This window comes from Bos javanicus, chromosome 29, assembly GCF_032452875.1.
Source record: "Bos javanicus breed banteng chromosome 29, ARS-OSU_banteng_1.0, whole genome shotgun sequence".
Lineage (NCBI taxonomy): Eukaryota > Metazoa > Chordata > Mammalia > Artiodactyla > Bovidae > Bos > Bos javanicus.
The window spans coordinates 28,923,503-28,949,479 of NC_083896.1; the positions used below are offsets into that span (position 1 = coordinate 28,923,503).

A 25,977-nucleotide genomic window follows, 5' to 3' on the forward strand; every position below is an offset into this window, starting at 1 on the left:
TCAATTAAGCTTAAAGTGTTCTTCCTTATAGATGTTACAATAGCACTTGTAATTAAAAAGCAGTAACTCTTCGCATTCCTCCTTCGGAGATCCATGGGGAGGCTGGGCTAATGAGGGGGAGTGGGGATAAGCCAAGAAAAGGAAAGCCACTCTCTCAGTGGATCTCCATGCTCTGAGGGGGGCCATCAAGAGTGAGGTTGGGGAAGGAATGGACACGTTGTGGGGTTGGTGGGCACCCTGAGAACTGGAGAGTGGACCTGGAGCTGAGGGGCAGGCCTCAGCTATGCAGGCGTGGGGTATGGGGAGGATGGGTGAGGGAGGGTAGAAGGAGGTGGTCCTTAGGGGTGGAGGTTGGGGCTCTACATTGGGGGGGAGGGCACACAATAATGCCCCCTCCTCCAGAGAGGTCCGCATCCTGAATGCCAGGATCAGTGAATGTTATCTTTCACAGTAAATGAGACTCTGCAGATGCGGTTAAGGACCATGACGTGGGGAGACTATTCTGGATTGGGGGTGGGGCCCAGTGTAATCACAGCTGCTCCTGATAAATCGGAGAGGCAGGCAGGAGTGTCAGGTGTCAGATTAGGTGACGCTGGCCTTTTTAAACATGTAATTAGTTACTTGATTTATTATTGGCGGCGGCGGCCCTAGTTGCGGCACACGGGGTCTTCTCCTTGTGGCACGCGGGCTTCTCTCTCTAGTTGTAGTACACAGGCTCAGTTGTCCCGATGCGGGATCTTAGTTATCTGACCAGGGATCGAACCCATGTCTTCTGTGTTGGAAGGCAGATTCCTAACCACTGGACCACCAGGGAGGTCCCTGATGCTGGCTTTTTAAAAAATATTCTAAAATTTTTTAATTTTTGGCCTCCACCTTGCTACTTGCATGCGAGATCTTAGTTCCCTGACTGGGAATTGAACCTGCATCCTCAGCAGTGAAAGTGCCCAGTCCTAACCACTGGATCACCAGGGAATTCCCAGAAGATGCTGGCTTTGAAGATGGAGGCAAGGCCAAGGAATATGGACAGCCTCCAGAGGCTGGAAAAGGCAAGGAAACAGGATTCTTCTCTGGAGCCTCCAAAACCTTGATTTTAGCCTTGTGAATTCATTTCAGATATCTGACCTCAAAAGGACTATAAGTTAATAAACTGGTATTGTTCTAAATTACTAGTGAAAAAAGTGAAAGTGTTAGTTGCTTAGTCGTGTCCGGCTCTTTGCCATTCCATGGACTGTAGCCCACCAGGATCCTCTGTCCATGGGATTCTCCAGGCAAGAATACTGGAGTGGGTTGCCATTTTCTTCTCCAGGGATATTCCCAACCAAGGGATCACACCTGGGTTTCCTGCATTGCAGGAAGTTTCTTTACCATCTGAGCCACCAAGGAAGCCCTCTTTACTACTAAGTTTGTAGTAATTTGTTACAGCAGCAAAGGAAAGTATTACACATCCCCAGGGTAAAAAGGGGCCAATATCAATCTGAAGATAGCAAAACCAAAGAAATCCTCAAAGATGAAAAAAAACAAGTGGAGAGGATGGCCATGGGGCCACCAAATAAATGCCACCAAATACCAAATAAATGTGTAACTACCCTGAGTTCCCTGAGGGCAGGACCTGGGCTACATGCACATCTTTTACATCAGTGGTCCTCAACCTTTTTGGCTCCAGGGACCGGTTTTGTGGAAGAGTTTTTCCACGGACCAAGGGGCTGGGGGGATGGTTTCAGGATGGTTCAAGTGCATTACGTTTCTTGTGCACTTTCTTAGATTACTACATTAGCTCCACCTCAGATCGTCAGGCATTAGATCACAGAGGTCGGGGACCCCTGCTTTACAGTATCCAATGTGTGTGGGGAAAACCAGAAGATGAACTTTCTCATTCTGTCTGTGGTGCTGGGCCCTGGTTTTGATCCCTGCTGTCATTTCCTAGGTCCCAGGAAACTGAGGCAGGAAGGTGTGTGTTGAGTGGGTGGGCAGGGGGCTTGGAAATATTTCCCTTGAGTAAACAGCAACTGATGTGGCTTGCTAGAGACAGAGGTCAAGAAACACACACGCATTCTTGCCTTGTGGCTTTGGTTCTTCCATTGGCGCCTCTGAAAACCAACCCAAGTATCCATTTTTCCAGGCAGGCAGAGTTGAAGAGAGAGATGGTCGTGTGTGTCCTTGACAGTCAATCCACCAGTCGCTCCATCAGTGAGGACACCTACTTGAGGGGGAAGCTGAAGTCTTACAGCACAGGGCCCCCCAAACCAGAGCTGATCAGTGAAGCTGTCCCTGAGTCCGTGTGGCTTCTGATTGCATAGCCCTGGATTCCTGAGATTCCAGATTTTGCAGTAGACTCAACTGCATTTCCTCACTACTTCCTGCCTCCTCCCTTTTCCTTTGTTTTCACCTTACAGGGGACGTGGTAGAAGACAGTGAAGAGCTGAGACTGCCTGACTTCAGTCCTGGTTCCTGTTTAACTCCTAGCTGAGTGACCTCAAGCAAACCACCTTGCCCCTCTGTTCCCTGTCTGTGAAATGGGGGTATTAAGAATACTTAAGAGTTGCTATAAGGATGCCGTTAGTTAATACTTGAGGGCTGCTTAGAAAAGCGCCTCCTACGTGTTTGCTAAATACAATAAAAATTGTGAGTTCAGCAGGTAAGGAAGAGAATATTCCCAAGTATCTGGGCTGGAAATAGAGATGAAAGGTTGAATTCTGTGGGTGATAAAATCTCTTCCAATCCTGAGTTTTTATGCTCCTGTGAGGATAATCACTTCTTTAGATTCATACCCATGCGGTTCCCATTCCAACGTCTGGAAAGTTGCTCCTATGTGGTAAGAACCAAATATTTAAAACTGCATGCCAAGAAGTCCTGATAAAATGTTTTTTATTTGTACTAGAAATGTTAACTGGTTGAGCTTCCCTGGCAGCTCAGACGGTAAAGAATCTGCCTGCAATGCAGGAGCCCCAGGTTTGATCCCTGGGTAAGGAAGATCTCCTGGAGAAGGAAATGGCAATCCACTCCAGTATTCTTGCCTGGAGAATTCCACGGACAGAGGAGCCTGGTGGGCACAGAGTCGGACACGACTGGGTGACTAACACTTAAGTGTTAATTAGGAATTCTTTAATGATACCTTTACCTGTTTTGATGGGCTACCCTGGTGGCTCAGACGATAAAGCATCTGCCTGCAATGCGGGAGACCCGGGTTCGAATCCTGGGTTGGAAAGATCCCCTGGAGAAGGAAATGGCAATCCACTCCAGCACTCTTGCCTGGAAAATTCCATAGACGGAGGAGCCTGATAGGCTACAGTCCATGGGGTCCCAAAGAGTCGGACACCACTGAGCGACTTCATTTTCACTTTTCACTTATCTGTTTTGGATATGGGTCACAGGAATGGTGGGTATAAGTAGTTAGGAAATAATATTAGCCAATGGAAAAATAAGGAGTTGCCTGAAAGCCAAAACTGATCATTAAACTGTTTTGAGAAATGAGATACCAGGATCCCAGTGTCAAGTGGGAGCCTCATTACTACTTGTGCAACTTTTTACAATCCCCTTATCTCTCTGCTTGTCTCTCACCTGTGAAATAACTGCAGCAGGTTTCTTTTGTATTTTTATTTATTTTTGGTTGTGCCGAGTCTTTGTTGCTGAGTGGGGGCTACTCTTTGTTGGGGTACCAGGACTTCTCGTTGCAGTGGCGTCAGCAGTGGCACACGGGCCAACTGAGTGGCACGTGGGCTCGGCTGCTCCGCGGCATGTGGGATCGTCCTGGATCAGGGATTGAACCTGTGTCCCCTGCGTTGGCAGTCGGATTCTGTAACCACTGGGCCACCAGGGACGTCCCCACAGCACGTTGCTGAACCCATCGATGCAAATCAAAGCAAAACAAAATCGTTCAACTGCAGCAACGACAGGACAGAGTTGATAGAAAAGTCTGTCTCAGAGAACAGAACAAGAAATGGCTTACTTTATGTGAGAGTAAAAACATTTAGAAATGATTTGGATGTCTTCATCCCAGGACGGAGTCAGGAAGGCAGCCAAGAAGCCTCAGAGCCTCGTTCTCGAGTGGATTTACTCCACAAGGACCACGCTTCACGTTCTGTGAGCACACAATGAGCTCCGAGACACCTGCTGTGTGCAACGTGGGTGAATGGTAGTACATTTCCTAGCAACGCAACAGCGCACAATAACTCTGGTGAATTTTTAGGTTAAATATCTGATACTGCGCATCAGTAAAGAATGTTAGCTTTACCTCTATTTTATGAGACACAGAAAGAACTTGTCAAAAAATTACCTGGTGTGTTCTGCCAGCTTGAGACAGCGCCATCTAGTGGATCAGTGCGGGGTAATGTGCTGATGTGGTCTTTGTCAGGATACAATTTTAAGAGGCTATGCTGCGTACGAGACAGCAAAAGAGACAATGATGTATAGAACAGTCTTATGGACTCTGTGGGAGAGGGAGAGGGTGGGAAGATTTGAGAGAATGGCATTGAAACATGTAAACTATCATGTATGAAACGAGATGCCAGTCCAGGTTCGATGCACAATACTGGATGCTTGGGGCTAGTGCACTGGGACGACCCAGAGGGATGGTATGGGGAGGGAGGAGGGAGGAGGGTTCAGGATGGGGAGCACATGTATACCTGTGGTGGATTCATTTTGATATTTGGCAAAACTAATACTATTATGTAAAGTTTAAAAATTAAATAAAATTAAAAAAAAAAAAAAAGAGGCTATACTGCAGTCCATGGGGTCACAAAGAGTCAGACACAACTGAGTGAATGAACTGAACTGAACTGAACTGAACTGAAATAACCTGTTTTCTTGCATAGAAGCCCTGAATTGCTCTCCTCCCACCTCCCAAACAGTGGGATCACCAGTTTCTTTGCCACAGGATTCCCTCTGGGTAGCACAACCCGTGCTGAGGCCTTGATCATAGAGCAACGAATGGGGACACTGAGATGATTTCTGTTTGTATTTAAGGGACACCCTCTAAGTCTGTCTCCAGGAAGGCCTGAGCACAAGGGGAACGATATTAACCATTGATTATTGGGGGTCCCCCCCATAGAACTTAGCGAAATTCATTTTGTGATTTTGTGCCCTCTCAGCCTTCTATTTTTTATCCCAATCCTGTGGGTTTTTTTTTTCTTAAGGGTTGGACATGATTGCTTTGAGCATAAAGATATAAAGTGATCCATCATTCTCTTCACCACTGCTGGTAGTTATGGGATCTACAGAAGGCAGGCCGAGCTAAAATACCCTTTGTACAAAAGTATATTTTTGCCCTGAACACACAGGCTTGTCATTTACATTTGTGGAGCGGCGGGAGGTGGGCGTTGGGGGGGGGGGCGGTGGCGGGAAAGACTTGTGCACTAACTGGCATATAGCATGTACTCTATCAAAGTTCTTTTTCCAACTTGTTTTCTGGTTCTTAATTTTCAGCCAGAAGGTCCTTCAAATAGTTCTCGGGTGCCAGGTTGAGACTCCCAAGGTGAAAACAGCCTAGAGCTGCCCACCCCCACCCACCATTTAATGACAGATTTCACTTGGTCTGGGAACTTAAGTATAAAGTTATATCTAAGCCTGGGGATAGACATTCCTCATCAGCTTTGGAGAAAGAGCTACAAAGATGAAAGGGATGACAATAACCCAACATGGACACTTACGGTAACTAAATAAAGGAACAAAGACCACCAAATACTGGAAGAAGAAGAATGTAGAGAGAGCGGCAGGACACACAACTGATGTTTCCAAACTCTGCCTCTAATCCCCCCATGAACCTGAACTGTAGAAATGCTAGATTCAGGAAGCTGTGCCCAGGAGTTTGAGGTGAAAGTCAGTCCTCTGGCTGCTGCTGACTGCTTTCTCGAGGCAGCAGAAAGTGACACCAAGGCCTTAGTGGAGCCCTGTGGTGTGACACGCAGAGTGCTGCAAAGCTGGCACCTGATATATGTCTCTAAGTCACCACGTTCAAATAATCTTTTGAACTTTGAGGGCCTTTCTTTCCCAAATGATCTTGACCTTGAAATTAAGTATTTCACATATTATCAAAAAGGACCAAGTTCTTCCATCTGTTGGACAGGAGAAGCTAAAGTACCCTTTTTCTCAAAATTCACTTGCTGATGTCTTGACTGAAAAACCTAAGCAGATCACTGTTGCTATTTCCTTTTCAAAAGAGGTGGAGAACCTGAGGTGCAGGTGCTGAGAAGACAGTGAAATCCCCCTTAAGCTGGTGAGAACCTCTCCTCGGGGCAGTTCTGCAATCCTGTTTCTGGAAGCCAGGACTCAACGGATCTGTCTTCGTGATGAAGAGATGATCCTCTGATTTTAAGGCAGGAAGGCTGTCAACACAAAACTCTGAACAGTACCTTGCTGCTCACCAGTGACATCAAAGCGAGAGGGAGAACAAGGTCTTGGTTTTCCCGAAGGCGGCTCAGTAGGACCGCAGTGGTTTGGCATAGATTGGCTCCAGGATGTGATGGATTAGAACCAAGAAAAGGCTTCCAAGGAAGACGGCAGTGAGGAAAGCCAGCAGGACATAGCGGCCAATGAAAAAGGCATCTACAATCTGGAGAAAGAAACATTAAAAGTGAAATTACTGTCATGTCTGCGCCTTGACTGGGCTCAACTGGAATCTCTAATGAGTGGGCCCAGGATCTGTCCATATTCAAAACTTCCAGTAACATCTTGTAAATGGATAAGAACCTTTTTCTCAACATGCTGAGGCAGAAATACAAGATAAACAGAAGCTTAATGAAAAGGCTTAATAAAGTACAGGGAACAAACACAGGCTTGATGTAGGAGATTCATAAACACTCTGAAGGCAAGTCCTTTTCTGTTCTGAAATGAGTTATCCGAAAGAATGAATGAGAACCTTGCTTGCTTGGTCTCAGAAAGGCTTATTTTGTGGCTGTCAACTTTTCATTATGGAGAACTTTAAACATGTCTAAAAATACAATAGTATACTAATCCCCCACATACTCAAGGTTCAAACCCCCACGCCATCAACCCATGGCCAACTCAGGAGGGGTCATTTCCAGAATGAAAAGGGAACTCTAAAACTTTTACCAGAGGAGTTCTGAACCCTAACATTCATAACCCAGCATTCCAAGGGCTGGGGAATGGCCATCTACCTGCGGTCCTGAAACACTAAGAGGAAAGGAAACTTGTCCCAGTTCGTACAGTTGGCTGCCTGGCAACCAGCCGTACTTGAGGCCCCAGAGCTGCTGGTCTTTGCTGACAGAGGCCTGTCATTCATATTGGCTCTACCCACTTGTCTACTGTTCACTGCTGGAACTCTGTTTTCCACAGATCCAAAGGGTGCTGCCTAAGTCTGGGCAGGAAAAAGCAGTTTAATCTACAGACTTAATAGAGCAGGAACACAAACCAAGTGACCAGGGACATCGAAACCTCCCGAAGCTTTCAGAACCTAGTACCTGAAGACATCCCCAAATACCTGCAGGGTTGTGGTTGATACGATAATGGCTCTACAATGTCCACATCCTGATCTCCAGAAACTCTGAATGTGTTAAATTGCATGACAAAGGAGAATTAAGGCTGTAGATGGAATTACAGTTGTTAATCCATTGACCTTAAATAGGGAGACTGTCCACTCTCTATGTCCATACCTCTGTGTCTCTATTCCTGCCCTGCAGATAGGTTCATCTGCATCATTTTTCTAGATTTCACATACATGCGTTAATATACAATATTTGTTTTTCTCTTTCTGACTCAGTTCATGCTGTATGACAGACTCTGGGTCCATAGTTGTCTCTACAAATGCCTCAACTTTGTTCCTTTTTAAGGGTAATAATATTCCATTGTATTTATGTTTTGGGGGGAAGTAGAGAGGAGGACAAATTGGGAGGTTGGGATTGACATATACACACCACCATGTGTAAAACAGATAGCTAGTGGGAAGCCGCTCTATCGCACAGGGAGTTTTGGTGCTCTGTGATGGCCCAGAGGGGTGGGATGGCGGTGGGGTGGGAGGGAGGTCCGAGAGGAAGGGGATATATGTGTACATATGGCTGATTCACTTCATTGCACAGCGGAATCTAACACATCATAAAGTAATTATACTCCAATAAAAAAATAAGGAGGCTGGTCTGAACTGTTTAATACACGTGGCCCAATGTAATCACAGGGCTCTTCAGAAGAGGTTGAGGGAGGCGGAAGAGAGGGTGAGAGACACAGAGATGTGAGGATGGAGGCAGACACAGAGAGATGCTATTTTGCTGTCTCTGAAGAGGGAGCAAGGGGTCCACAAGCCCAAGGGTGGCCCCTGGAAGCAGAAAAGGCAAGGAAACATTTCTCCCCAGAACCTCCAGAAAGGACGACAGCCCCGGCAACCCCTTGATTTTAGCCCAGGGAAGCTGATTTTGGGATTCTAGCCTGTGGAACTATAAGATAGTAAATGTGTGTTGTAAGCCACCGATCTTGCAGTGATTTGTTACACCAGCAGTCGGTAACTAATACAGCAGAGATGCACCAAGCACCTGTCAAGTCCAAGCTCTCCTGTGATCACTGAGATCCAAGGACACCAGGGGAGAGGGCTGCTCTGGAGGTTACCCCAACAGCCAGCTTACAACAAAGGTCAGTTGGATGAAACGGCTCTGACATGACTTTGACCTTGGCTCCAGGACTGAACATGTCTCTTGCGGGCTACATGTTTCCTTGTTCGACACGGTTCACTTTTTAATTAGCCAATTAGCAGGCCTTGGGTGCGGAAGGCCCAGGCCATGTATTATTGATACAGTATTGAGCCAGGCCGCTTACAGGGGCTGGGGCTCCAAACCTGAGAACGAGAACTCCAGTCTCTGCTGGCCGTGCTGATGAACAGATTTTGCTCAAAAGGCTGATCTGCTCTCCTGGTCTGAAACTGGGTCTGAAACTCACATGACAGAGCAAAGAAGGAAGACGGATTGATTTCAAGACAGGTTTGCTCTGGGCCCTTCTTCCAATGTTCACATCCCCAGTGATTAAGAAATACCCAGACTTCATCGCTTTCCCCATTTAAGACAGGAAAACTGGTCACTGTCCTGGCATGGTCAGAGTGGTTGTCAGATGCTGACCAAAAAACCCAGCATGTATGAAAACAGCACCTTAGTTTTGTGTGGCTAAGTATTGTTTCCCTTGGAATTTTCAGAATGTCTTCCCTTTGGCCATGGTCAGTCCTACATAGCACTAGAAAGGGGTGCCGAGTCCAGTTCAGAAGTTATAATATAATTTTGTGTACTGATGTCTGGTGTCAAAACAGTTGCCTTTAAACTCTTGGTGATGGCCCCTGATATGCTGTTGGGTCCCCATTGTGAAGGTATTGAAGACAGACCTCAGCTTGAATCCTTGCTCGGCCTCTTCCTGGGTAAGTTACCCCAGCCCCTCCCAGCCTTAGCATCCTGACCTATGAAACAGACACTAACAGTACCTGTGTCGTGCTACTTAGGGTTGTCCTGAGGTTTGAATGACAGCATGTAAATAACATGCTTAGCACAGGACCCCGCACACAGCGATGCCTTAAACAGTGTTAGCTATTATCACCATTACTTCTTTTTTGTTTAGTTTTTTTTTTTTTCTTTTTGCTGATGTGGAGCATTTTTAAAGTCTTTATTGAATTTGTTACAACATTGTTTTGATTTTTTCGCCACGAGGCATGTGGGATCTTAGTTACTTAATCAGGGATTGGACCTGTATCTCTTGCATTGGAAGATGAAGTCTTAACCATTGGACCTCCAAGGAAGTGCCATCATTACATCTTAAAAAATTAAAATAGCGGAAAAAAGTTGCTAGAAGGAGTAATGGGCCACAGGATGTCAAGATTGTAGAGATTATCAAGACTGTAGAGATCTGAGACCATGGTAAAGCCAGAGCCCCAGTCGGGAAGGAACCAGGATGGGGGGCGTCTATGAGAGAGATGATAAAACTCCATTTAGACAGGTATGTGCTGGGAGATCTGGTTCTGGAAAGGAGAACGGAAGGGACTCCCCGAAGGCTGTTGGTGTGAAGTGCATCTGTGGCTACACTGTCCACGCACCACAGCGGTGTTCCTCCTTCCTCTCTGCCCTTCTCTATGGAGAATACTTCCTCTTCACCGCCAGCGGGAAAATCCAAACACATGATGAAAAAGCATGTCGATTAGCACCTGAGGGCACTACCTGAGTGTCGCCTGGGATCGGAGTTTCCGAGCCAAGGCGACCAGGAGTGGGAGCCTGCCCGCTCATCTCTGGCCCTGTGGCGGGCTCGCTCGGAAGCAAATCCAGGCAAACAGCTGCCTTGAGGTGTTGCCAGTGGGCACGGGAAGAAGCGGGAGGGAGTTTAAAACCCACTCTGAGCCGTCCCACACCCCATCCTGGTTTCAACTTTGTAATTTTTTGAACACACTTCAGCCCTGCTGGCACTGGGGACCACGCGGGGCAGGGCAGAGGTCTAGACCAGGAGAAAGAAGACTGATGAAACAAAACCCAGGCTTTTACCTTCATCTCTGCCTCGGGGGCTGGGGCGTCACTGGCTCGAGGGAAGAGCAACAGAATGGCTGTGACGATCAGAGCACCGAGGAACACGAAAATGACAGAGAACCTGCGGCCCAAAGACAGGGAGTTAAAAGCACGGCTTAGCGTCCTCTGCAATCGTTAGGCTGGGCCTGGCTTTTCCCTGGGGTCCATATTCCGTCTCAGTCCATTAACAGGGCCCAGTGTGCTGCCCCAGCACCACGGGAATTCAGAAACGTTTCCCCTTCCTCCCAAAGCCCATCTTCCCAGATAGGTACTAGCGGGATGCATTCCTGTTATTCCTGGGAATTCCAAGTTCCTAAGAATGGGAATTGGTGGGATTTTTAAATTTTATTTTTAATTGGAGGATAACTGCTTTACAATGCTGTGTTGGTTTCTAACATACAACAAGGTGAATCACTTATATGTACACATATTTCCCCTCCCTCTTAAGCCTCCCACCCACCCCCATCTCACCCCTCTAGGTCAGCGCAGAGCACCGAGCTGGGCTCCCTGTGTTATTCAGCAGGTTCCCACGAGTCAGCTTTATACACAGTAGTGTATGTACGTCAATCGTACCCTGTCAGGAATAGGTAGTTTTTATTTTGACCTCTGTGTGGTCATAGGAAAACCCGAAGTGGCCCCTCCCTGATCCCCCACTGCTGTGTTTGCAACCAAAAAACTTTAGTAAATGATGTAACTTGTTTTGTACCTACACAATCTGGCCAGGGAGTATGACTCTACAGTGTCCTTAGAGTCAGTTTATACCCTGATTCTGTAAGTCAACACCAGTCCAAGTCACCCATGACCCTTCAGCTTCTGGGGCCCTGGGCTGGAGCCTCACGGGCTGGACCCAGCACCTGCCATGAATCTTAACAATTAAGAAACACGCACACGCGTGACCCCAAGAAACTCAAGCGACAGCGAAAGCAGATTCTCTTTTCATCTCCCATGTCCTCATCTCCTGTATGCTGAGAGCTGACATGTACTCCCTCCCTTCTCCTCCCACCTCTGCTTCCGAGTATAAATAACACAGTCAGTGCTTATGATAAAGAGGTTAAAATGCAACTCCTTCCAACTGCCGGTAATGACAATGAGCTTCTGAATTCTAAATGTTTCATGAGCATCAGCGATTTCGCATCTGATTGCTTTTACCTCGGACTCCCAGCTGGAGAGAAGGCCTTACCTAGCTGCCCCCGAGGCTCTAAACAGCAGGGCACACAGCAGCAGCACCGACACCCAGAGCAGGGCGAGGACGAACACGCCGGCCCCTACGCCAAGCACCGTGCCAGCCATGCGGGGGGCGCGGCTGAGCACTGGGCACAGTGCGATGAGCTGGTCCTGCTGTTAGGGGTGCTGCTGGGCTTCTGGGTGTTCCTGGGTTTCCTAGGAGGTCAGACACAGAAAGTCTGAATTCATTCTGGGAAACTTCTGATGATTGATGTGGGAGGAGGAGTCATCAATACAGGTCTTAATAAGTCTCTCTCAGAAACTGACATATCAAGCAGCTAAGAATAAACCCTTGACAGAGGATATACAAATGGCCAATATATATGTGAAAAGTGCTCAACTTCATTAGTCATTCAGTTCAGTTCAGTTGCTCAGTCGTGTCCAACTCTTTGCGACCCCATGAACTGCAGCACGCCAGGCCTCCCTGTCCATCACCAGCTCCCAGAGTTTACCCAAACTCATGTCCATTGAGTCAATGATGCCATCCAACCATCTCATCCTTTATCATCCCCTTCTCCTCCTGCTCTCAATCTTTCCCAGGATCGGGGTCTTTTCAAATGAAGTCAGCTCTTCACATCAGATGGCCAAAGATTGGAGTTTCAGCTTTAGCATCAGTCCTTCCAATGAACACCCAGGACTGATCTCCATTAAGATGGACTGGTTGGATCTCCTTGCAGTCCAAGGGACTCTCGAGAGTCTTCTCCAACACCACAACTCAAAAGCATCAATTCTTTGGTGCTCAGCTTTCTTCACAGGCCAACTCTCACATCCATACATGACCACAGGAAAAACCATAGCCTTGACTAGACGGACCTTTGTTGGCAAAGTAATGTCTCTGCTTTTTAATATGCTGCCTAGGTTGGTCATAACTTCCTTCCAAGGAGTAAGCGTCTTTTAATTTCATGGCTGCAGTCACCATCTGCAGTGATCTTGGAGCCCAGAAAAATAAAGTCTGACACTGTTTCCACATCTATTTCCCATGAAGTGATGAGACCAGATACCATGATCTTCGTTTTCTGAATGTTGAGCTTTAAGCCAGCTTTTTCACTCTCCTCTTTCACTTTCATCAAGAAGCTCTTTAGATGTTCTTCACTTTCTGCCATAAAGGTGGTGTCATTTGCATATCTGAGGTTATTGATATTTCTCCCAGCAATCTTGATTCCAGCTTGTGCTTCTTCCAGCCTACAGTTTCTCATGATGTACTCTGCATATAAGTTAAATCAGTAGCATGACAATATACAGCCTTGATGTACTCCTTTTCCTATTTGGAACTAGTCTGTTGTTCCATGTCCAGCTCTAACTGTTGCTTCCTGACCTGCATACAAGTTTCTCAAGAGGCACGTCAGGTGATCTGGTATTCCCATCTCCTTCATTCAGTTCAGTTCAGCTGCTCAGTTGTGTCCAACTCTTTGCGACCCCATGAATCGCAGCATGCCAGGCCTCCCTGTCCATCACCAACTCCTGGAGTTCACCCAGACTCACATCCATCGACTCAGTGATGCCATCCAGCCATCTCATCCTCTGGCGTCCCCTTCTCCTCCTGCCCCCAATCCCTCCCAGCATCAGAGTCTTTTCCAGTGAGTCAACTCTTCGCATGAGATGGCCAAAGTACTCGAGTTTCAGCTTTAGCATCAGTCCTTCCAAAGAAATCCCAGGGCTGATCTCCTTCAGAATCTCCTTCATTAGGAAATTGCAAATAAAATACAGTACCTCTAGACACCTACCAGAATGGCTAAAATGAAAATGATGGACAACTCCAAGTGTTGACAAAAATGTGGTGTAACTGGAAGCCTTGTACTCTGCTGGGAGAGTGTAAGTTCTTACTAGCACTTTGGAGACTCTTTGGCTATATCTAATAAAGCTGAATATGTGAACCCTAGATCCAACTGTTCTCTTCCTGGGTGTGTCTCCAACAGACATGTCATAAGTTCACTAAAAGATGCACAGAAATTCAGGACAGACCTATTAGAAATAGTTACAACCTGAAATGACCTGAATATACATCAATTAAATAGGTAAGTGAGCTTTCTCAGGTGGCGCTAGTGTTAAAGAATCTTCCTGCTAATGCAGGAGACACAGAAGACCCAGGTTCGATCCCTGGGTCAGGAAGATCTCCTGGAGTAGCAAACTGCAACCCACTCCAGTATTCTTGCCTGGAAAATTCCATGGACAGAGGAGCCTTGTGGGCTACAGTCCTTAGGGTTGCAAAGAGTTGGTATTATAGATACAACTTATTCACTCATACAATGGAAGAGTAAAAAGAAGCAAGAATGAACAGACTACAACTAATACAACTTATTCACTCATACAATGGAAGAGTAAAAAGAAGCAAGAATGAACAGACTACAACTATATCCAGCATTGTGGGTAAGTTTTGCAAATATTAAGTATAGAAAGCTAGAGGCAAAAGAGTTCACACTGTGTAATAACATATATATAATGTTCAAAAACAGTTCAAACTAATTTGGGGGTAGAAGTCAGGAGTGTGGTTGCCTTGTGACTAAAGGGGCTTCTGGGGTGCTTATGGAATTTTGTTTCTTCAGCTGGGTGTGGGTTACACAGCTTTGTTAATTCTGTTAAACTGTATCTAGCTGTACACTTCTGATTTGCATATTTTTCATTATGTGTCTTTTACTTTTCCAAAAAGGTTTATTTCAAAGAAAGTCTGAAGAGACACACCAGACAAATGTAATATATGGGCCTTGTTTGGTTCCTGACTCAAACAAACCTGTTATACAAAACCTTTTAGGAGATGACTGGAGGAATTTGAACAGTATCTGGGTATTTGACGATGTTAGGGAATCACTGTTTAAGTGAAAAATAATGTTTTTTTTTTAATGTGATGATGTGGTTATATTACTAAAAGATTACTTTTAATATACAAATACACAAACACACACAACACAAATAACAGAAAATGATGTCTAGGAATTTTATAATTATCTAGGACAGAGGAGAAAGGGATCAATATAAACAAGGCTAGTCCTGAATTCACTGTTGAAGATGGAGTGGTGAATATATCAATTTTCCTGTACTATTTTCTATACTTTTGAATATATTTGAACCTTTTGCAATAAAAGGGTTGTGTGTATGAATAAGTATATACAGGGAAGTAGGAATAAATCCAACAAAAGATGTAAAGATTTTTATGGCAAAAAGTATAAAACTTTATTCAAAGATATATATATATATATATTTTAAAGGCCTGAATAGAGAAATAACCCCTGTTCCTGAATGGATGGGATGGTTTAATATTCAAACTCAATTTTCCTTAAATTATCAGCTCAATGCAATTCTAACCAAAATCTCGAAATAGTTTTTTGTGGAACTTGAAAACCAATCCTAAATTCACATGCAAGAGCAAAAACCCAAGAATAGCAAAAACAATTTTGGGAACTAGGATGGAAAACTCGCCTTTCATGTTACCAACTGCTGCAAGACACATTATAGAACCACGGTAATTAAAACAGTGTGATCGTGGCATAGAGACGCATGGGCCAGTGCAACAAAACAGAAAGCCCAGAAGCACAGCCACGCATTCAGGAGAACTTTGCACAGGACAGAGTTGGCTTCATAGTCAACGGGTAGAGGGTTTCATAGACAGTGTTGGGATAAGTGATTATCCAATCAGAAAATAATAAAACCAGATCTCTGCTTTATATCATACGCAGCAGCCAATTTTAAATGGAAAGTTATTCGTAATAAAACAGCATATGTTTAAATATACAAACGTTCAAGGCTGACTACACTAGAATACATAATGAAGGACCGCACTCAGATGCTCGCACCTAAACTTAGAATCGGCATGAACGCAAGAACTACAAACGCAGGCTGATGCAGGTGTGTTTCACAGCAACTCAAATACCACGGGCTGGGCTGCCTTCACTTATGGGGTTTTCTACAGTGATGAACGACTCTGGTAAGAGTTCCAAACTACAAATAAGTATAATTTCCCCCTGATTTACATTAGAGTTGCATTCCTGGAAATTTTACTATGTTCAACTGTGCCAAAAGATACATTATGCTTATATAAAAATTGGAGTAAGATTCTGGGTTCATATTAGAAATGAGTATCCTGTGAGACACTTGGGATGTTGTGCAGGATGAAGGACAATTCTTCATGGTGAGGGGCTGTCCAGTGTATCACGGGACTTCCAGCAGCCCTAGTCCTGCTCTGTAAACCCCAGGAGTGCCTCCAAAATCACACTAATAACTAAAGGTGCCCTCACAAACTCCAAAATGACCAAACGGAGAGTTCAGTTCAGTCGCTCAGTCGTGTCCGACTCTTTGTGACCCCATGAATTGCAGCACACCAGGCCTCCCTGTCCATCACCAATTCCCGGAGTCCACCCAAACCCATGTCCATCGAGTCGGTGATGCCATCCAACCATCTCATCCTTTGTCATCCCTTTTTCCTCCTACCCTCCATCTTTCCCAGCATCAGGGTCTTTTCAAATGAGTCAGCTCTTCGCATCAGGTGGCCAAAGTATTGGAGTTTCAGCTTTAGCATCAGTCCTTCCAATGAACACTCAGGACTGATCTCCTTTAGGATGGTCTGGTTGGATCTCCTTGCAGTCCAAGGGACTCTCAAGAGTCTTCTTCAACACCACACTTCAAAAGCATCATTCTTCGGTGCTCAGCTCTCTTTATAGTCTGACTCTCACATCCATACACGACCACTGGAAAAACCATAGCCTTGACTAGACAGACCTTTGTTGGCAAAGTAATGTCTCTGCTTTTCAATATGCTGTCTAGGCTGGTCATAACTTTCCTTCCAAGGAGTAAGTGTCTTTTAATTTCATGGCTGCAATCACCATCTGCAGTGATCTTGGAGCCCAGAAAAATAAAGTCTGCCACCATTTCCACTGTCTCCCCATCTATTTGCCATGAAGTGATGAGACCAGATGCCATGATCTTAGTTTTCTGAATGTTGAGCTTTAAGCCAACTTTTTCACTCTCTCTTTCATTTTCATCAAGAGGCTCTTTAGTTCTTCTTCACTTTCTGCCATAAGAGTGGTGTCATCTGCATATATGAGATTATTGATATTTCTCCTGGAAATCTTGACTCCAGCTTGTGCTTCCTCCAGCCCAGCGTTTCTCATGATGTACTCTACATATAAGTGCCACCCCCTTAAAGAACCATGTGGAGGTTTAATCACTAAGTCACATTTGACTCTTGCAACCCCATGGACTATAGCCTGCCAGGATCCTCTGTCCATGGGATTCTCTAGGCAAGAACTGGAGTGGGTTGCCATTTCCTTCTTCAGGGGATCTTCCCGACCCAGGGATTGAACCCGGGTCTCCTGCATTGCAGGCAGTCTTTCCCAACTAAGCTATGAGAGAAGCCCAAGCCTAGATCAATAAACTCTGGCATAAAGAGATGTGAACAAAGGTGTTCATGATAGCAAAACATCTGAGAAAATCTAAATGCCCATCAGTAAGGGGATGGGTATTATATACTCATGACAACTTAAAATCAATGAACTTGAGCTAGCTGTACTGACATGAATGTATCTACTAGGTTGGCCAAAAAGTGTGTTCCATAACATCTTATGGAAAAACCCAAATGATCTTTTTGGTCAACCAAAAAAAACCCAATATCGAGTCTAAAAGCAAGTTGCAGAATGAAGCCCACAATACTATACTATTTGTATCTTTAAAATTAAAAAAAATACCTAAATCATTATATATTTTGAGATATACAGTAAACATAAAACCATGGGCATAAATGGCGCAAAACAATTTCAGGAGATTGTATGTCTCTGGGGAGGGAGGAAGGAAGGAGAATGGGGCCAGGAAAGAGAACAAAGGGATCTGAACTAAATCTGTGATGGTTTGTTTCTTGAAAATAAAAAACTTAAGCAGATGAGAGAAAAAAAGTTAATGTTTATTAATCTAGTTGTTTGTGTATAGGTCTTTGTTATAATTTCCAGGGCAATATTAACTATTTTTGAAATTTTTGAGATAAATATTAATTTCTAAAAAGGTAATTGGTAGCAGGGTACATATGAGCTGAGATCAGAGAATAGAGACTAGTGACCAGTTAGGAGACTATTGCAATTCTCCAGATAAGAGATGAGGCAGGTCTGGGCTTCATCTTAGCTATGGAAATGGGAAGGGGCTTAGGAAGGTGGCATTAGAGGTGACTCAGGTTTCCTGCTTGGTTGACAGTACTGCCCTTAGCAAGAGAACTAGTTAAGTGTAGTTGCTGCTGTTTTGGATATTATGTAAATTACCTGTAAGACTTGTACCAACTCTAACACCTAGAATACAGAGCAAATAGTAGTTGAAGCTGGTATTATTAGAAATATTGCCCTTCACTCCTCCAGAGAAACATGAAAGTTCATTTGACATTGGGTTCTGTACACGGTACAGCTTTAAAGTATTGAGATGAATATCCCCAACCTCTTATAAGAATGAAGTTTGTCATTTTACAACCAAACCATACATTTTCTTACTAAGCATAGAAAGGCAGGGCTGGATAAAGTACAGAATGTTTTTGTGGGGAAAGGGTGAACATCTACTCATTTTATCTTGTTAACTGAGTGTGGGCATAATGCTTGTGATTATTTCCCTTATTGGAATAGCTAAATTATTGAGTAAAGCTTGATAAAAAAAATAAAATAAAAAGAATTTTCCAGGCAAGAATATGGGAGTGGGTTACCATTTCCTTCTCCAAGGGATCTTCCCAATCCACTGATCGAACTGGTGTCTCCTGTGTCTCCTGCATTGGCAGGTGGACTCTTTACCACTGTGCCACCTGGGAAGCCTTTTAATTAATATACAAGGCTTTTTCAACCCTCTTCTGAGAATTGGGCTTCCCTGGTGGTTAGCCATCTTCCTCAGATGGTAAAAAATCTGCCTGCAATGCAGAAGACCCAGGTTCAATCCATGGGTCGGGAAGATCCCCTGGGGAATGGAATGGCTACCCATTCTCCAGTATTCTTGCCTGGAGAATTCCATGGACAGAGGAACCTGAGAGTTACAGTCCATAAGGTCGCAAAGAGTCAGACATGACTTAGTGATGGAGCATGCAGGCACTATGGAAAACAGTATGGAGATTCCTCAAAAAATTAAGAATACAACTACCAAAAACCCCAGGTATCCCATTTCTGGGCATTTATCCAAAGAACATGAAAACACCAATTTGAAAAGATATATGTGACTCTGTGTTCACCACAGCATTATTTACAATATCTAAAATATGGAAACAACTTCAGTGCCCATCAACAGGTGAATGGATAAAGAAGTTGGGTGTGTATATATATATATATATAGAGAGAGAGAGAGAGAGAGAGAGACAGAGAGAGAGAGAGAGATACTCGTGAAGTAAAAGTGTTAGTCACTTAATCGTGTCCAACTCTTTGGGACCCTGTGGACTGTAGCCCTCCAGGTTCTTCTGTCCATGGAATTCTCCAGGCCAAGAATATTGGAGTGGGTAGCCATTCCTTTCTGCAGGGGATCTTCTCAACCCAGGGATCAAACCTGGGTCTCCCTCATTGAGGGCAGATTCTTTACCATTTGAGCCACCAATATATATACATATATAAAATGGAACACTATTGAACCATTAAAAAAGATGAAATCTTGAAAGTGGAGAAAGACAAATACCACATAATTTCACTCATACTAGGAATAAACAAACAAAAATGAACAAAGCAAACCAAAACAAGAGGGAGATCCAGAGAACAGAGCAGTGGTTATCACAGGAGAATACGGGGAGGATAAAAAATGGCTAAAGGGGATCAACTGTAGGGTGATTGATAGAAACTAAATTTTTGGTGGTAAGCATGCTGTAGAGATGGAAATACAATGTTGTACACATGAAATATACAATGTTATAAACCAATACCTCAATAAAAAGTCAGTCTTAAAGAAAAGCGAAAAGAATGGGTTACAGTAGTGAACGGTTTTTCTGGGGGATTCCTTTTCATTTTCCTTTATAGCTGTTCCAAGTCTTCAAAAATAATTGGGTGGGAGAGGGTGAACTTTCACACTTTTTTCTACTTTAAACACTTCAATATGGTTTGAATTTTAAAATATTAGGATAATGCCTCTACTCTTGTAATGAAATCAAATGAAAGTCTGGGAAAAAATCAATTGCCATACTACCAAAATAACACCGATATGACACCATCTCTTCACGTGATGATAGAAAAGGAAGATCAGTGGATCCAGATTACATCCTTCCACCCTTTTTCCTGGGTGCTGTTGCGATTTGAAAGTGCGCAACCACAGCCTGTCCGTCATCCACACCACCCGGGGGCCCCCAGCAGGCAGCCCTACAGTGCTGGAGAGTGAACAATTTCCCTGCCCAGTCGCTGATTCAAACCGGCAACAGGAAAACAGTGCCCCCCAGGTCTCATCTTCAGAATGTTCGCCTGGCCACTTCCCAGAAGTTGGGAGAGAAATTTGGGTTTTGATCACAAGATTTCCCCCAATTCAGCATCTACTGGCCGCCGGACCTCGGGTGGAGATTAGCGATGATGATAGTCTGAGAGGTCCCTGCCCCGCCATCGCTCCCAGCCTTATTCCAGCCCCCCGTCAGCCACAATCCCCTACCATTCTCTCTCCTCTCTTCAGCCGCCCCTATTTTCCTCACCTCCAACCCGCTCACCTGGCTTCGCATCTCCCAGGTCCCACACTCTCAGCCCAGCCAGTTTCCGCCCACAGGGGCTTGGGTCTACTCAGGACGAATCACAAGTGGGCTTTCATCTAGGAGATTCTGGATTGGCTAATCAGCGCCACTCTTTTAACTCCCGAATTTCCCCTTATTTGCTTACGCCTCCGCGGCTCCAGGCAACAGGGAGCGTGGTGGGTGGGCACGTCGCCCTCCGTTACGCTCTCTGATTGGTCGATGGCTGCTGGGACAGGCCTCAAGTTCGATTGGATAGAGGTCGTCCGGGCTCCCCGCGCTCGCCCCACCCCGTTGTCAATCACACCATCCCTTAAGTAACCCACGGGACCATTGGTCAGTCCCGCCGGAGGGCGGGTTGTTGGGCGGAAGAGATCGGCTTATAACGCCTTCCGCGCTGTTACCATGGAGACAGCACAGCTGGTGTGAGGCCCAGAGTCCAGGCAACCCCTTAGCGCCTGTTTCGGAGTCTAGTGGGTAACACAGTTCAAGTCCTACTGGCTTCGTGGACCAAAGGACTTGGGATCAAGTCAAATTAGGCCTCAGAGAGTGGGTCAGACCCAGTCACTAAGGATTCCTGAGAAACATCTTGGAGAAAACTGAGTTCCTAAAGCACTGATTCTGTAATAACGTCACGTTTTCATTTGTCCTCATCTCACTTTATTGTATTTAGCATTATTCTAATGTTAGCCTTAGGACTTACACTATGGCAAGGATCATCCTATTACTCACGGGGCAGACTGGGAAAGAGAAGTCAGGGTCAAGTCAAGTAAATCTTCTGTAGCTATGCCTCCTGGCATTTGGGAATGGAGATGGTCCATGCTTTTAGCAAACTGCTCTTGCCTAACTGCAAACTAAAACTTTTCAAGATTTTATCCTGAGGTTATAGTGTGTAGACTAAAAGATCCGTAAATCAGGCCAACCAAAGGAAATAAGATAAAGAATGCATGTTCCACTGCTGAATCAGGAAGGGTGGACAGACAAAAAAACATACCAAATAGGACTTAGCAGCAGCAGCGGCAGCCCTATTCGAACCTTTGACCTTACACAAAATGCTGAAGCATCTCGAAGCACACTATTCAATCCTGGAACACTCAGTCTCTGATTTAGGGGGTTCAGCTCCCCAACCACAACTTTATGAGTGAAATGGAAGAAGATTGTTGAAGTCCATTGAAAGTACATCTCACATTTATTCTGCTCTCAAGGTTTCATTTGCAGTCATGTGTACTGATTGATGATTTTTTTGTGTTTAACAACTTATGTTCACTTGGCCCAATGAGGAGTTCTGTGATTAAGAAAGCCATTATTTTGATAATTCATCTCCTTGGAAGTGTTTGTTAACTGTAGCTAAGCACTAGAGACTTTGAGGATACAAAAGAAATAGGATGTGTGACTCCTGCCTTAATAGTTTGTGGTTTGTTAATGTCAACTGTGTATGAAACAATTAGGAAGCACTCTAAAGCAAGATATGAGAAATGCCAAACTTTATTTATAGTTAATTTCTCCAAAAGATAGTAATACTACTATCCTAATATTAATAGTAATATTACATATCTGCAGGAGCTTTGCAGCTTTTAGAGCACTCCTTCGGTTGTTTCAGCGGTCCTCAACTTTGTGGTACCAGGGACTGGTTTCGTGGAAGACAGTGTTTCCATGGACTGGGGAGGGCAGTGGCTGGGGATGGTTTCGAGATGATTCAGGCACATTACATTTATTGTGCGCTTTATTTCTATTAGTATTGCATCAGCTCAACCTCTGACCATCAGGCATTAAATCCTGGAGGCTGTGGACTCCTGACTTGTATTATTCGGGGGAAATATTGCTTTGGCTGGAGTTCGTGTGGGTCTTCACAGTACAGCTAGAACTAATGCTGGGCCCTGGCATATAGGTAGGAATGGGAAGCATGGACCAAAGATGGAAGGGGATCCAAGGAGAGAAAATAGTTTCAACAAAGAGGCCAAGACAAGATTGAGGGCAGAATATCCGGGGAATAAGGTGGAGACAAATAATGGACAATAACATTGTGAAGACCAGCTGTTGAGGATAGGTCTGGGCTCTTAATATTTTGGGGGAAAGTGTTCAAAAGCTTGAGACTGGGAACGTTAACCTCCTTACACTTCTCGTGACCAACTGACTTTAGTTAAATTGTAAATTAAGAACAGGGCATGAGTGATGAGGCACTCCCAACTTCTTACATCTTCCTGGATGGAAATAGCCTTTTAGGTTTTCTCCCTCGTAAGAAGGGGCTCTCCCCCCACACCCATCCCTATCTCCCCTCTTCACTGGGAGCCCGTAGTAGTTGTTTTATTAAATGTTCACATCCTACCCTGTCATTGAAATTGAGAGAGGTGCTATCACCGTAGCATTCCATCTTTTGCCATCTCTTAATTGAAGTTCACTCTAAAGAAGAGTGATTACTTGACCATCCGATCTTTCTCTTTTTAAAAATCGTCTTCTGTATACCAGGTGTCATATAGTACTCCACAGCTCTGCTGTATATGTCACTTACCTCGTACTTGTAGAGTATACATAGATGCCATATATGTATGCATATAATTTGTTTAATTACAATGTTCTTTTCTCTTGAACAGAAAAGTCCGAGCAAGAACAATAACCAGTGTCTAATTTCCTTTCTCTCAAATGTGTAAAATCATTCATCATGCTACCTGATAGAGAAATAGGGTAGCAGAAAGGCTTCTTTTAGAGAAGGCAATGGCACCCCACTCCAATACTCTTGCCTGGAAACTCCCATGGATGGAGGAGCCTGGTAGGCTGCAGTCCATGGGGTCGCTAAGAGTCGGACACGACTGAGCAACTTCATTTTCACTTTTCACTTTCATGCATTGGAGAAGGAAATGGCAACCCACTCCAGTGTTCTTGCCTGGAGAATCCCAGGGATAGGGGAGCCTGGTAGGAGGCTGTCTATGGGGTCGCACAGAGTCAGACACGACTGAAGCGACTTAGCAGCAGCAGCAGCAAGGGTTGTTTAGGGTTACTGAGTATAAGGAATGATTTCAAGACAAGACAATTTTTTTCCTATTCATATTACAGTTATCCAAACTTTTCCTGCCAGACAGCCTTAAATTTCTTGTATATATTTTCTCATGTGTTTCCATAGGTCTGAAAATGTACCCAAAACTTCAATACTTGTTGATTATTCACTGAGATTCAAAAGTTACCATCATTGTATTCTGCTAGTTGGGACACTGGGTTAGGAAAAAAAAAAAGCTTTCCAGTACTACTGTCAGTAGTTGGACCTGAGTTACTGGCCTTCCAACATTACCCTGAATCACCAGTGTGATTTTTCAGATCATAATTTTTACCTATTGCCATAGATCAGGAGTTGGCAAACTATGGCCTGTAGGTCTAAACTTTCCTGCTGTCTGATTTTTGTATGACCTGCAAGCTAAGAATGATTTTTACATTTTTTAATGTTTGGGAAAAAAAGCAAAAGAACAAAAATGTGAAAATTTTGAAATTCAAATCTCATTGTCCGTTAGTAAAGTATTATTGGAGCACAGACATGCTCTTACATTTACATGTGGTCCATTGCTGTTTTCATTTACAACAACGGAGTTGAGTAGTTAATGCAGAGGCTGTTAAGCCCACAAGACTAAAAAAATTACTATTGGGCCCTTAGGAAAAGTTTTGATTCTTACTATCTTACAGGTCTCTAATGAATCCTTTTCTATGAAATGTTGAAACTGAAACAGACTTTCAAAGTCTTACATTGATAAAGATAAGTTGCTTCTTCCTAAAAACACAGTCAGCGGACAGAACCAGTATTATTAATAGAACTGTGGTTTCATTGGTCTAAGTTTTTGTTTTTTTGTTTTTTTCATTTGTGTTGTGTCTTTTCTGATATGATGCTTATCTTAGGATGGGAGTGATGTTCTATAGTCTGGAGACAAGGAGCGTTCAAAAACCTTTCTAATTTTGTTCTCTTGTCTCATCAAAGAAATATAGTGCACCACAATCAATTTATGGATAACTGGATTTTCACCATTTCAGCCAATATGAGCTGTCTTCTGTCTTCCATGTTTCTCATTTCTCAAAAAGTGTATAGCTGTCATGAAAAACTTTCTCACTTTTATGTTTAAAAAAAAAAACAAAACACTTTCTCTTTCAACAAAGGAATTCAGAGATGGCTGACTTTCTATTCCAGTCTAGGTTCTTAAAAGAGATGAAGACAGCTAGAAAGGCATAGGACACAGTTTTTGCCCTGGAGTCCATGGATGGACCCTATGTGTGGATAGGGGCAGTAGGTGTCCACAAACCCATCAAAGGGTGAGGTTTAGTGTATATGTGCATATGTGGGCTTTTCTAGGGAGTACTGTCCTTAGCTTTCATAAGATATTAAGAGTTCATAACCCCAAGAAGATTTGGAATTTTAGATATATAAGGGGATGTGTTTTGGGGAGAAAGCTGCTCAGATGCGTGGTAGGGGAGACTTGATCTAGGTTCTCAGGTTTGTAAGACCTTAGATGGTATGAGGGAAGAGCTCTTTGCTCACTTACATCAGCCCACCCAAGTTGTGTGTGTGTGTGTGTGTGTTTTACCTCTTCTGTCACTTATAAAGGTGATAAAAATTCATCAGATTCACATAATGGTTGAACTCAGAGGGTGATGAAATCCCAGTATAATTCTCTCCAAAGAGTGTTCTGATTAATAGAAACTGCAGAGGAACTAATTTTATGAAAATAGCAAACGGGATTTTTTCAGCTGAAGCAAACCGGGAGAGCGGGGTGCTGATGCCGAGTGAGCGGAAGATGCAAACAGCCCCATTGTGCGGAGCTGACAGCTCCAATCTGGCCGTTTATTTATTAAATGTCTTTCCGCTGTAAATTATTAAGCCTGGATTCTGGGAGATGAGGGAGCTGACAGGATAAGACAATAGAATGGAAAGCAAACCTGGATGGCTTGCTTCAGAATTATTGCAGCATTGTGTCTCGTAAAAGCCCCTGTCTTCCTGGGTTTGGAGAAGGGGGAAGAAATCCTCTTTGACAGGACTCAGACATGGAAGAGACAAGCAACATGCTGTTGATTTCTGATTTTTGTTTGCCAGTTCTTACAAGCCAGAGTGTTCTTCAGAGAAATTTCAACCTGTTGGCTCAACAGCTGGGAGTCAGGCATTTTGTCTATTCTCTGCAAGAAGCTGTTTCGCCCAAATAAGGAAGAACTTGGTCAGTTTTACCGTTAAGTATCAAATGAAATGTTTTAGGGTCCTCGACCATGACAAGACTGTATTCACTTGGTTTATTTGATAGTTGGAAAGATTTCTCATGCTGGGAAGATGTTCTAGGGTCTAATTCTGAAAAAGAGGAAAAGGCTGGTGACAGAGAGGGAATTGAACGTTGATTATGCTCATCATTGCTTGAAAAACTAGAGTTCTGATCAATGGGGAGTGGCTGGTTTATGTGACCTTAGGCTTTATTTTTACACCTCTGTTTTCTGAATAGTGTAAGAGGGTGTGTGCGCGCGTGCCTGCTAAGTCTCTTCAATCATGTCTGACTCTTTGTGACCCCATGGACTGTAGCTCGCCAGGCTCCTCTGTTCATGGGATTCTCTAGGCAAGAATATTAAGAGTGGATTGCCATGCCCTCTTCCAGAGGATCTGCCCAACCCAGGGATCAAACTTGCATCTCC

General features: G+C 44.2%; 1 protein-coding gene across 1 annotated transcript; it reads right to left on the minus strand.

Annotated features, from left to right (window-relative positions):
* Positions 1–3,579: 3,579 nt before the first annotated feature.
* Positions 3,580–20,579, minus strand: TMEM218 (transmembrane protein 218). The gene is made up of 4 exons (XM_061406323.1): positions 20,314–20,579; positions 11,653–11,852; positions 10,452–10,554; positions 3,580–6,547 (listed from the first exon to the last, which is right to left on the minus strand). Exons 2-4 carry the CDS (start codon positions 11,760–11,762, stop codon positions 6,413–6,415), a joined length of 348 nt encoding a protein of 115 aa, XP_061262307.1. The 5' UTR covers positions 11,763–11,852; positions 20,314–20,579; the 3' UTR covers positions 3,580–6,412.
* Between the last annotated feature and the right edge of the window lie 5,398 nt (positions 20,580–25,977).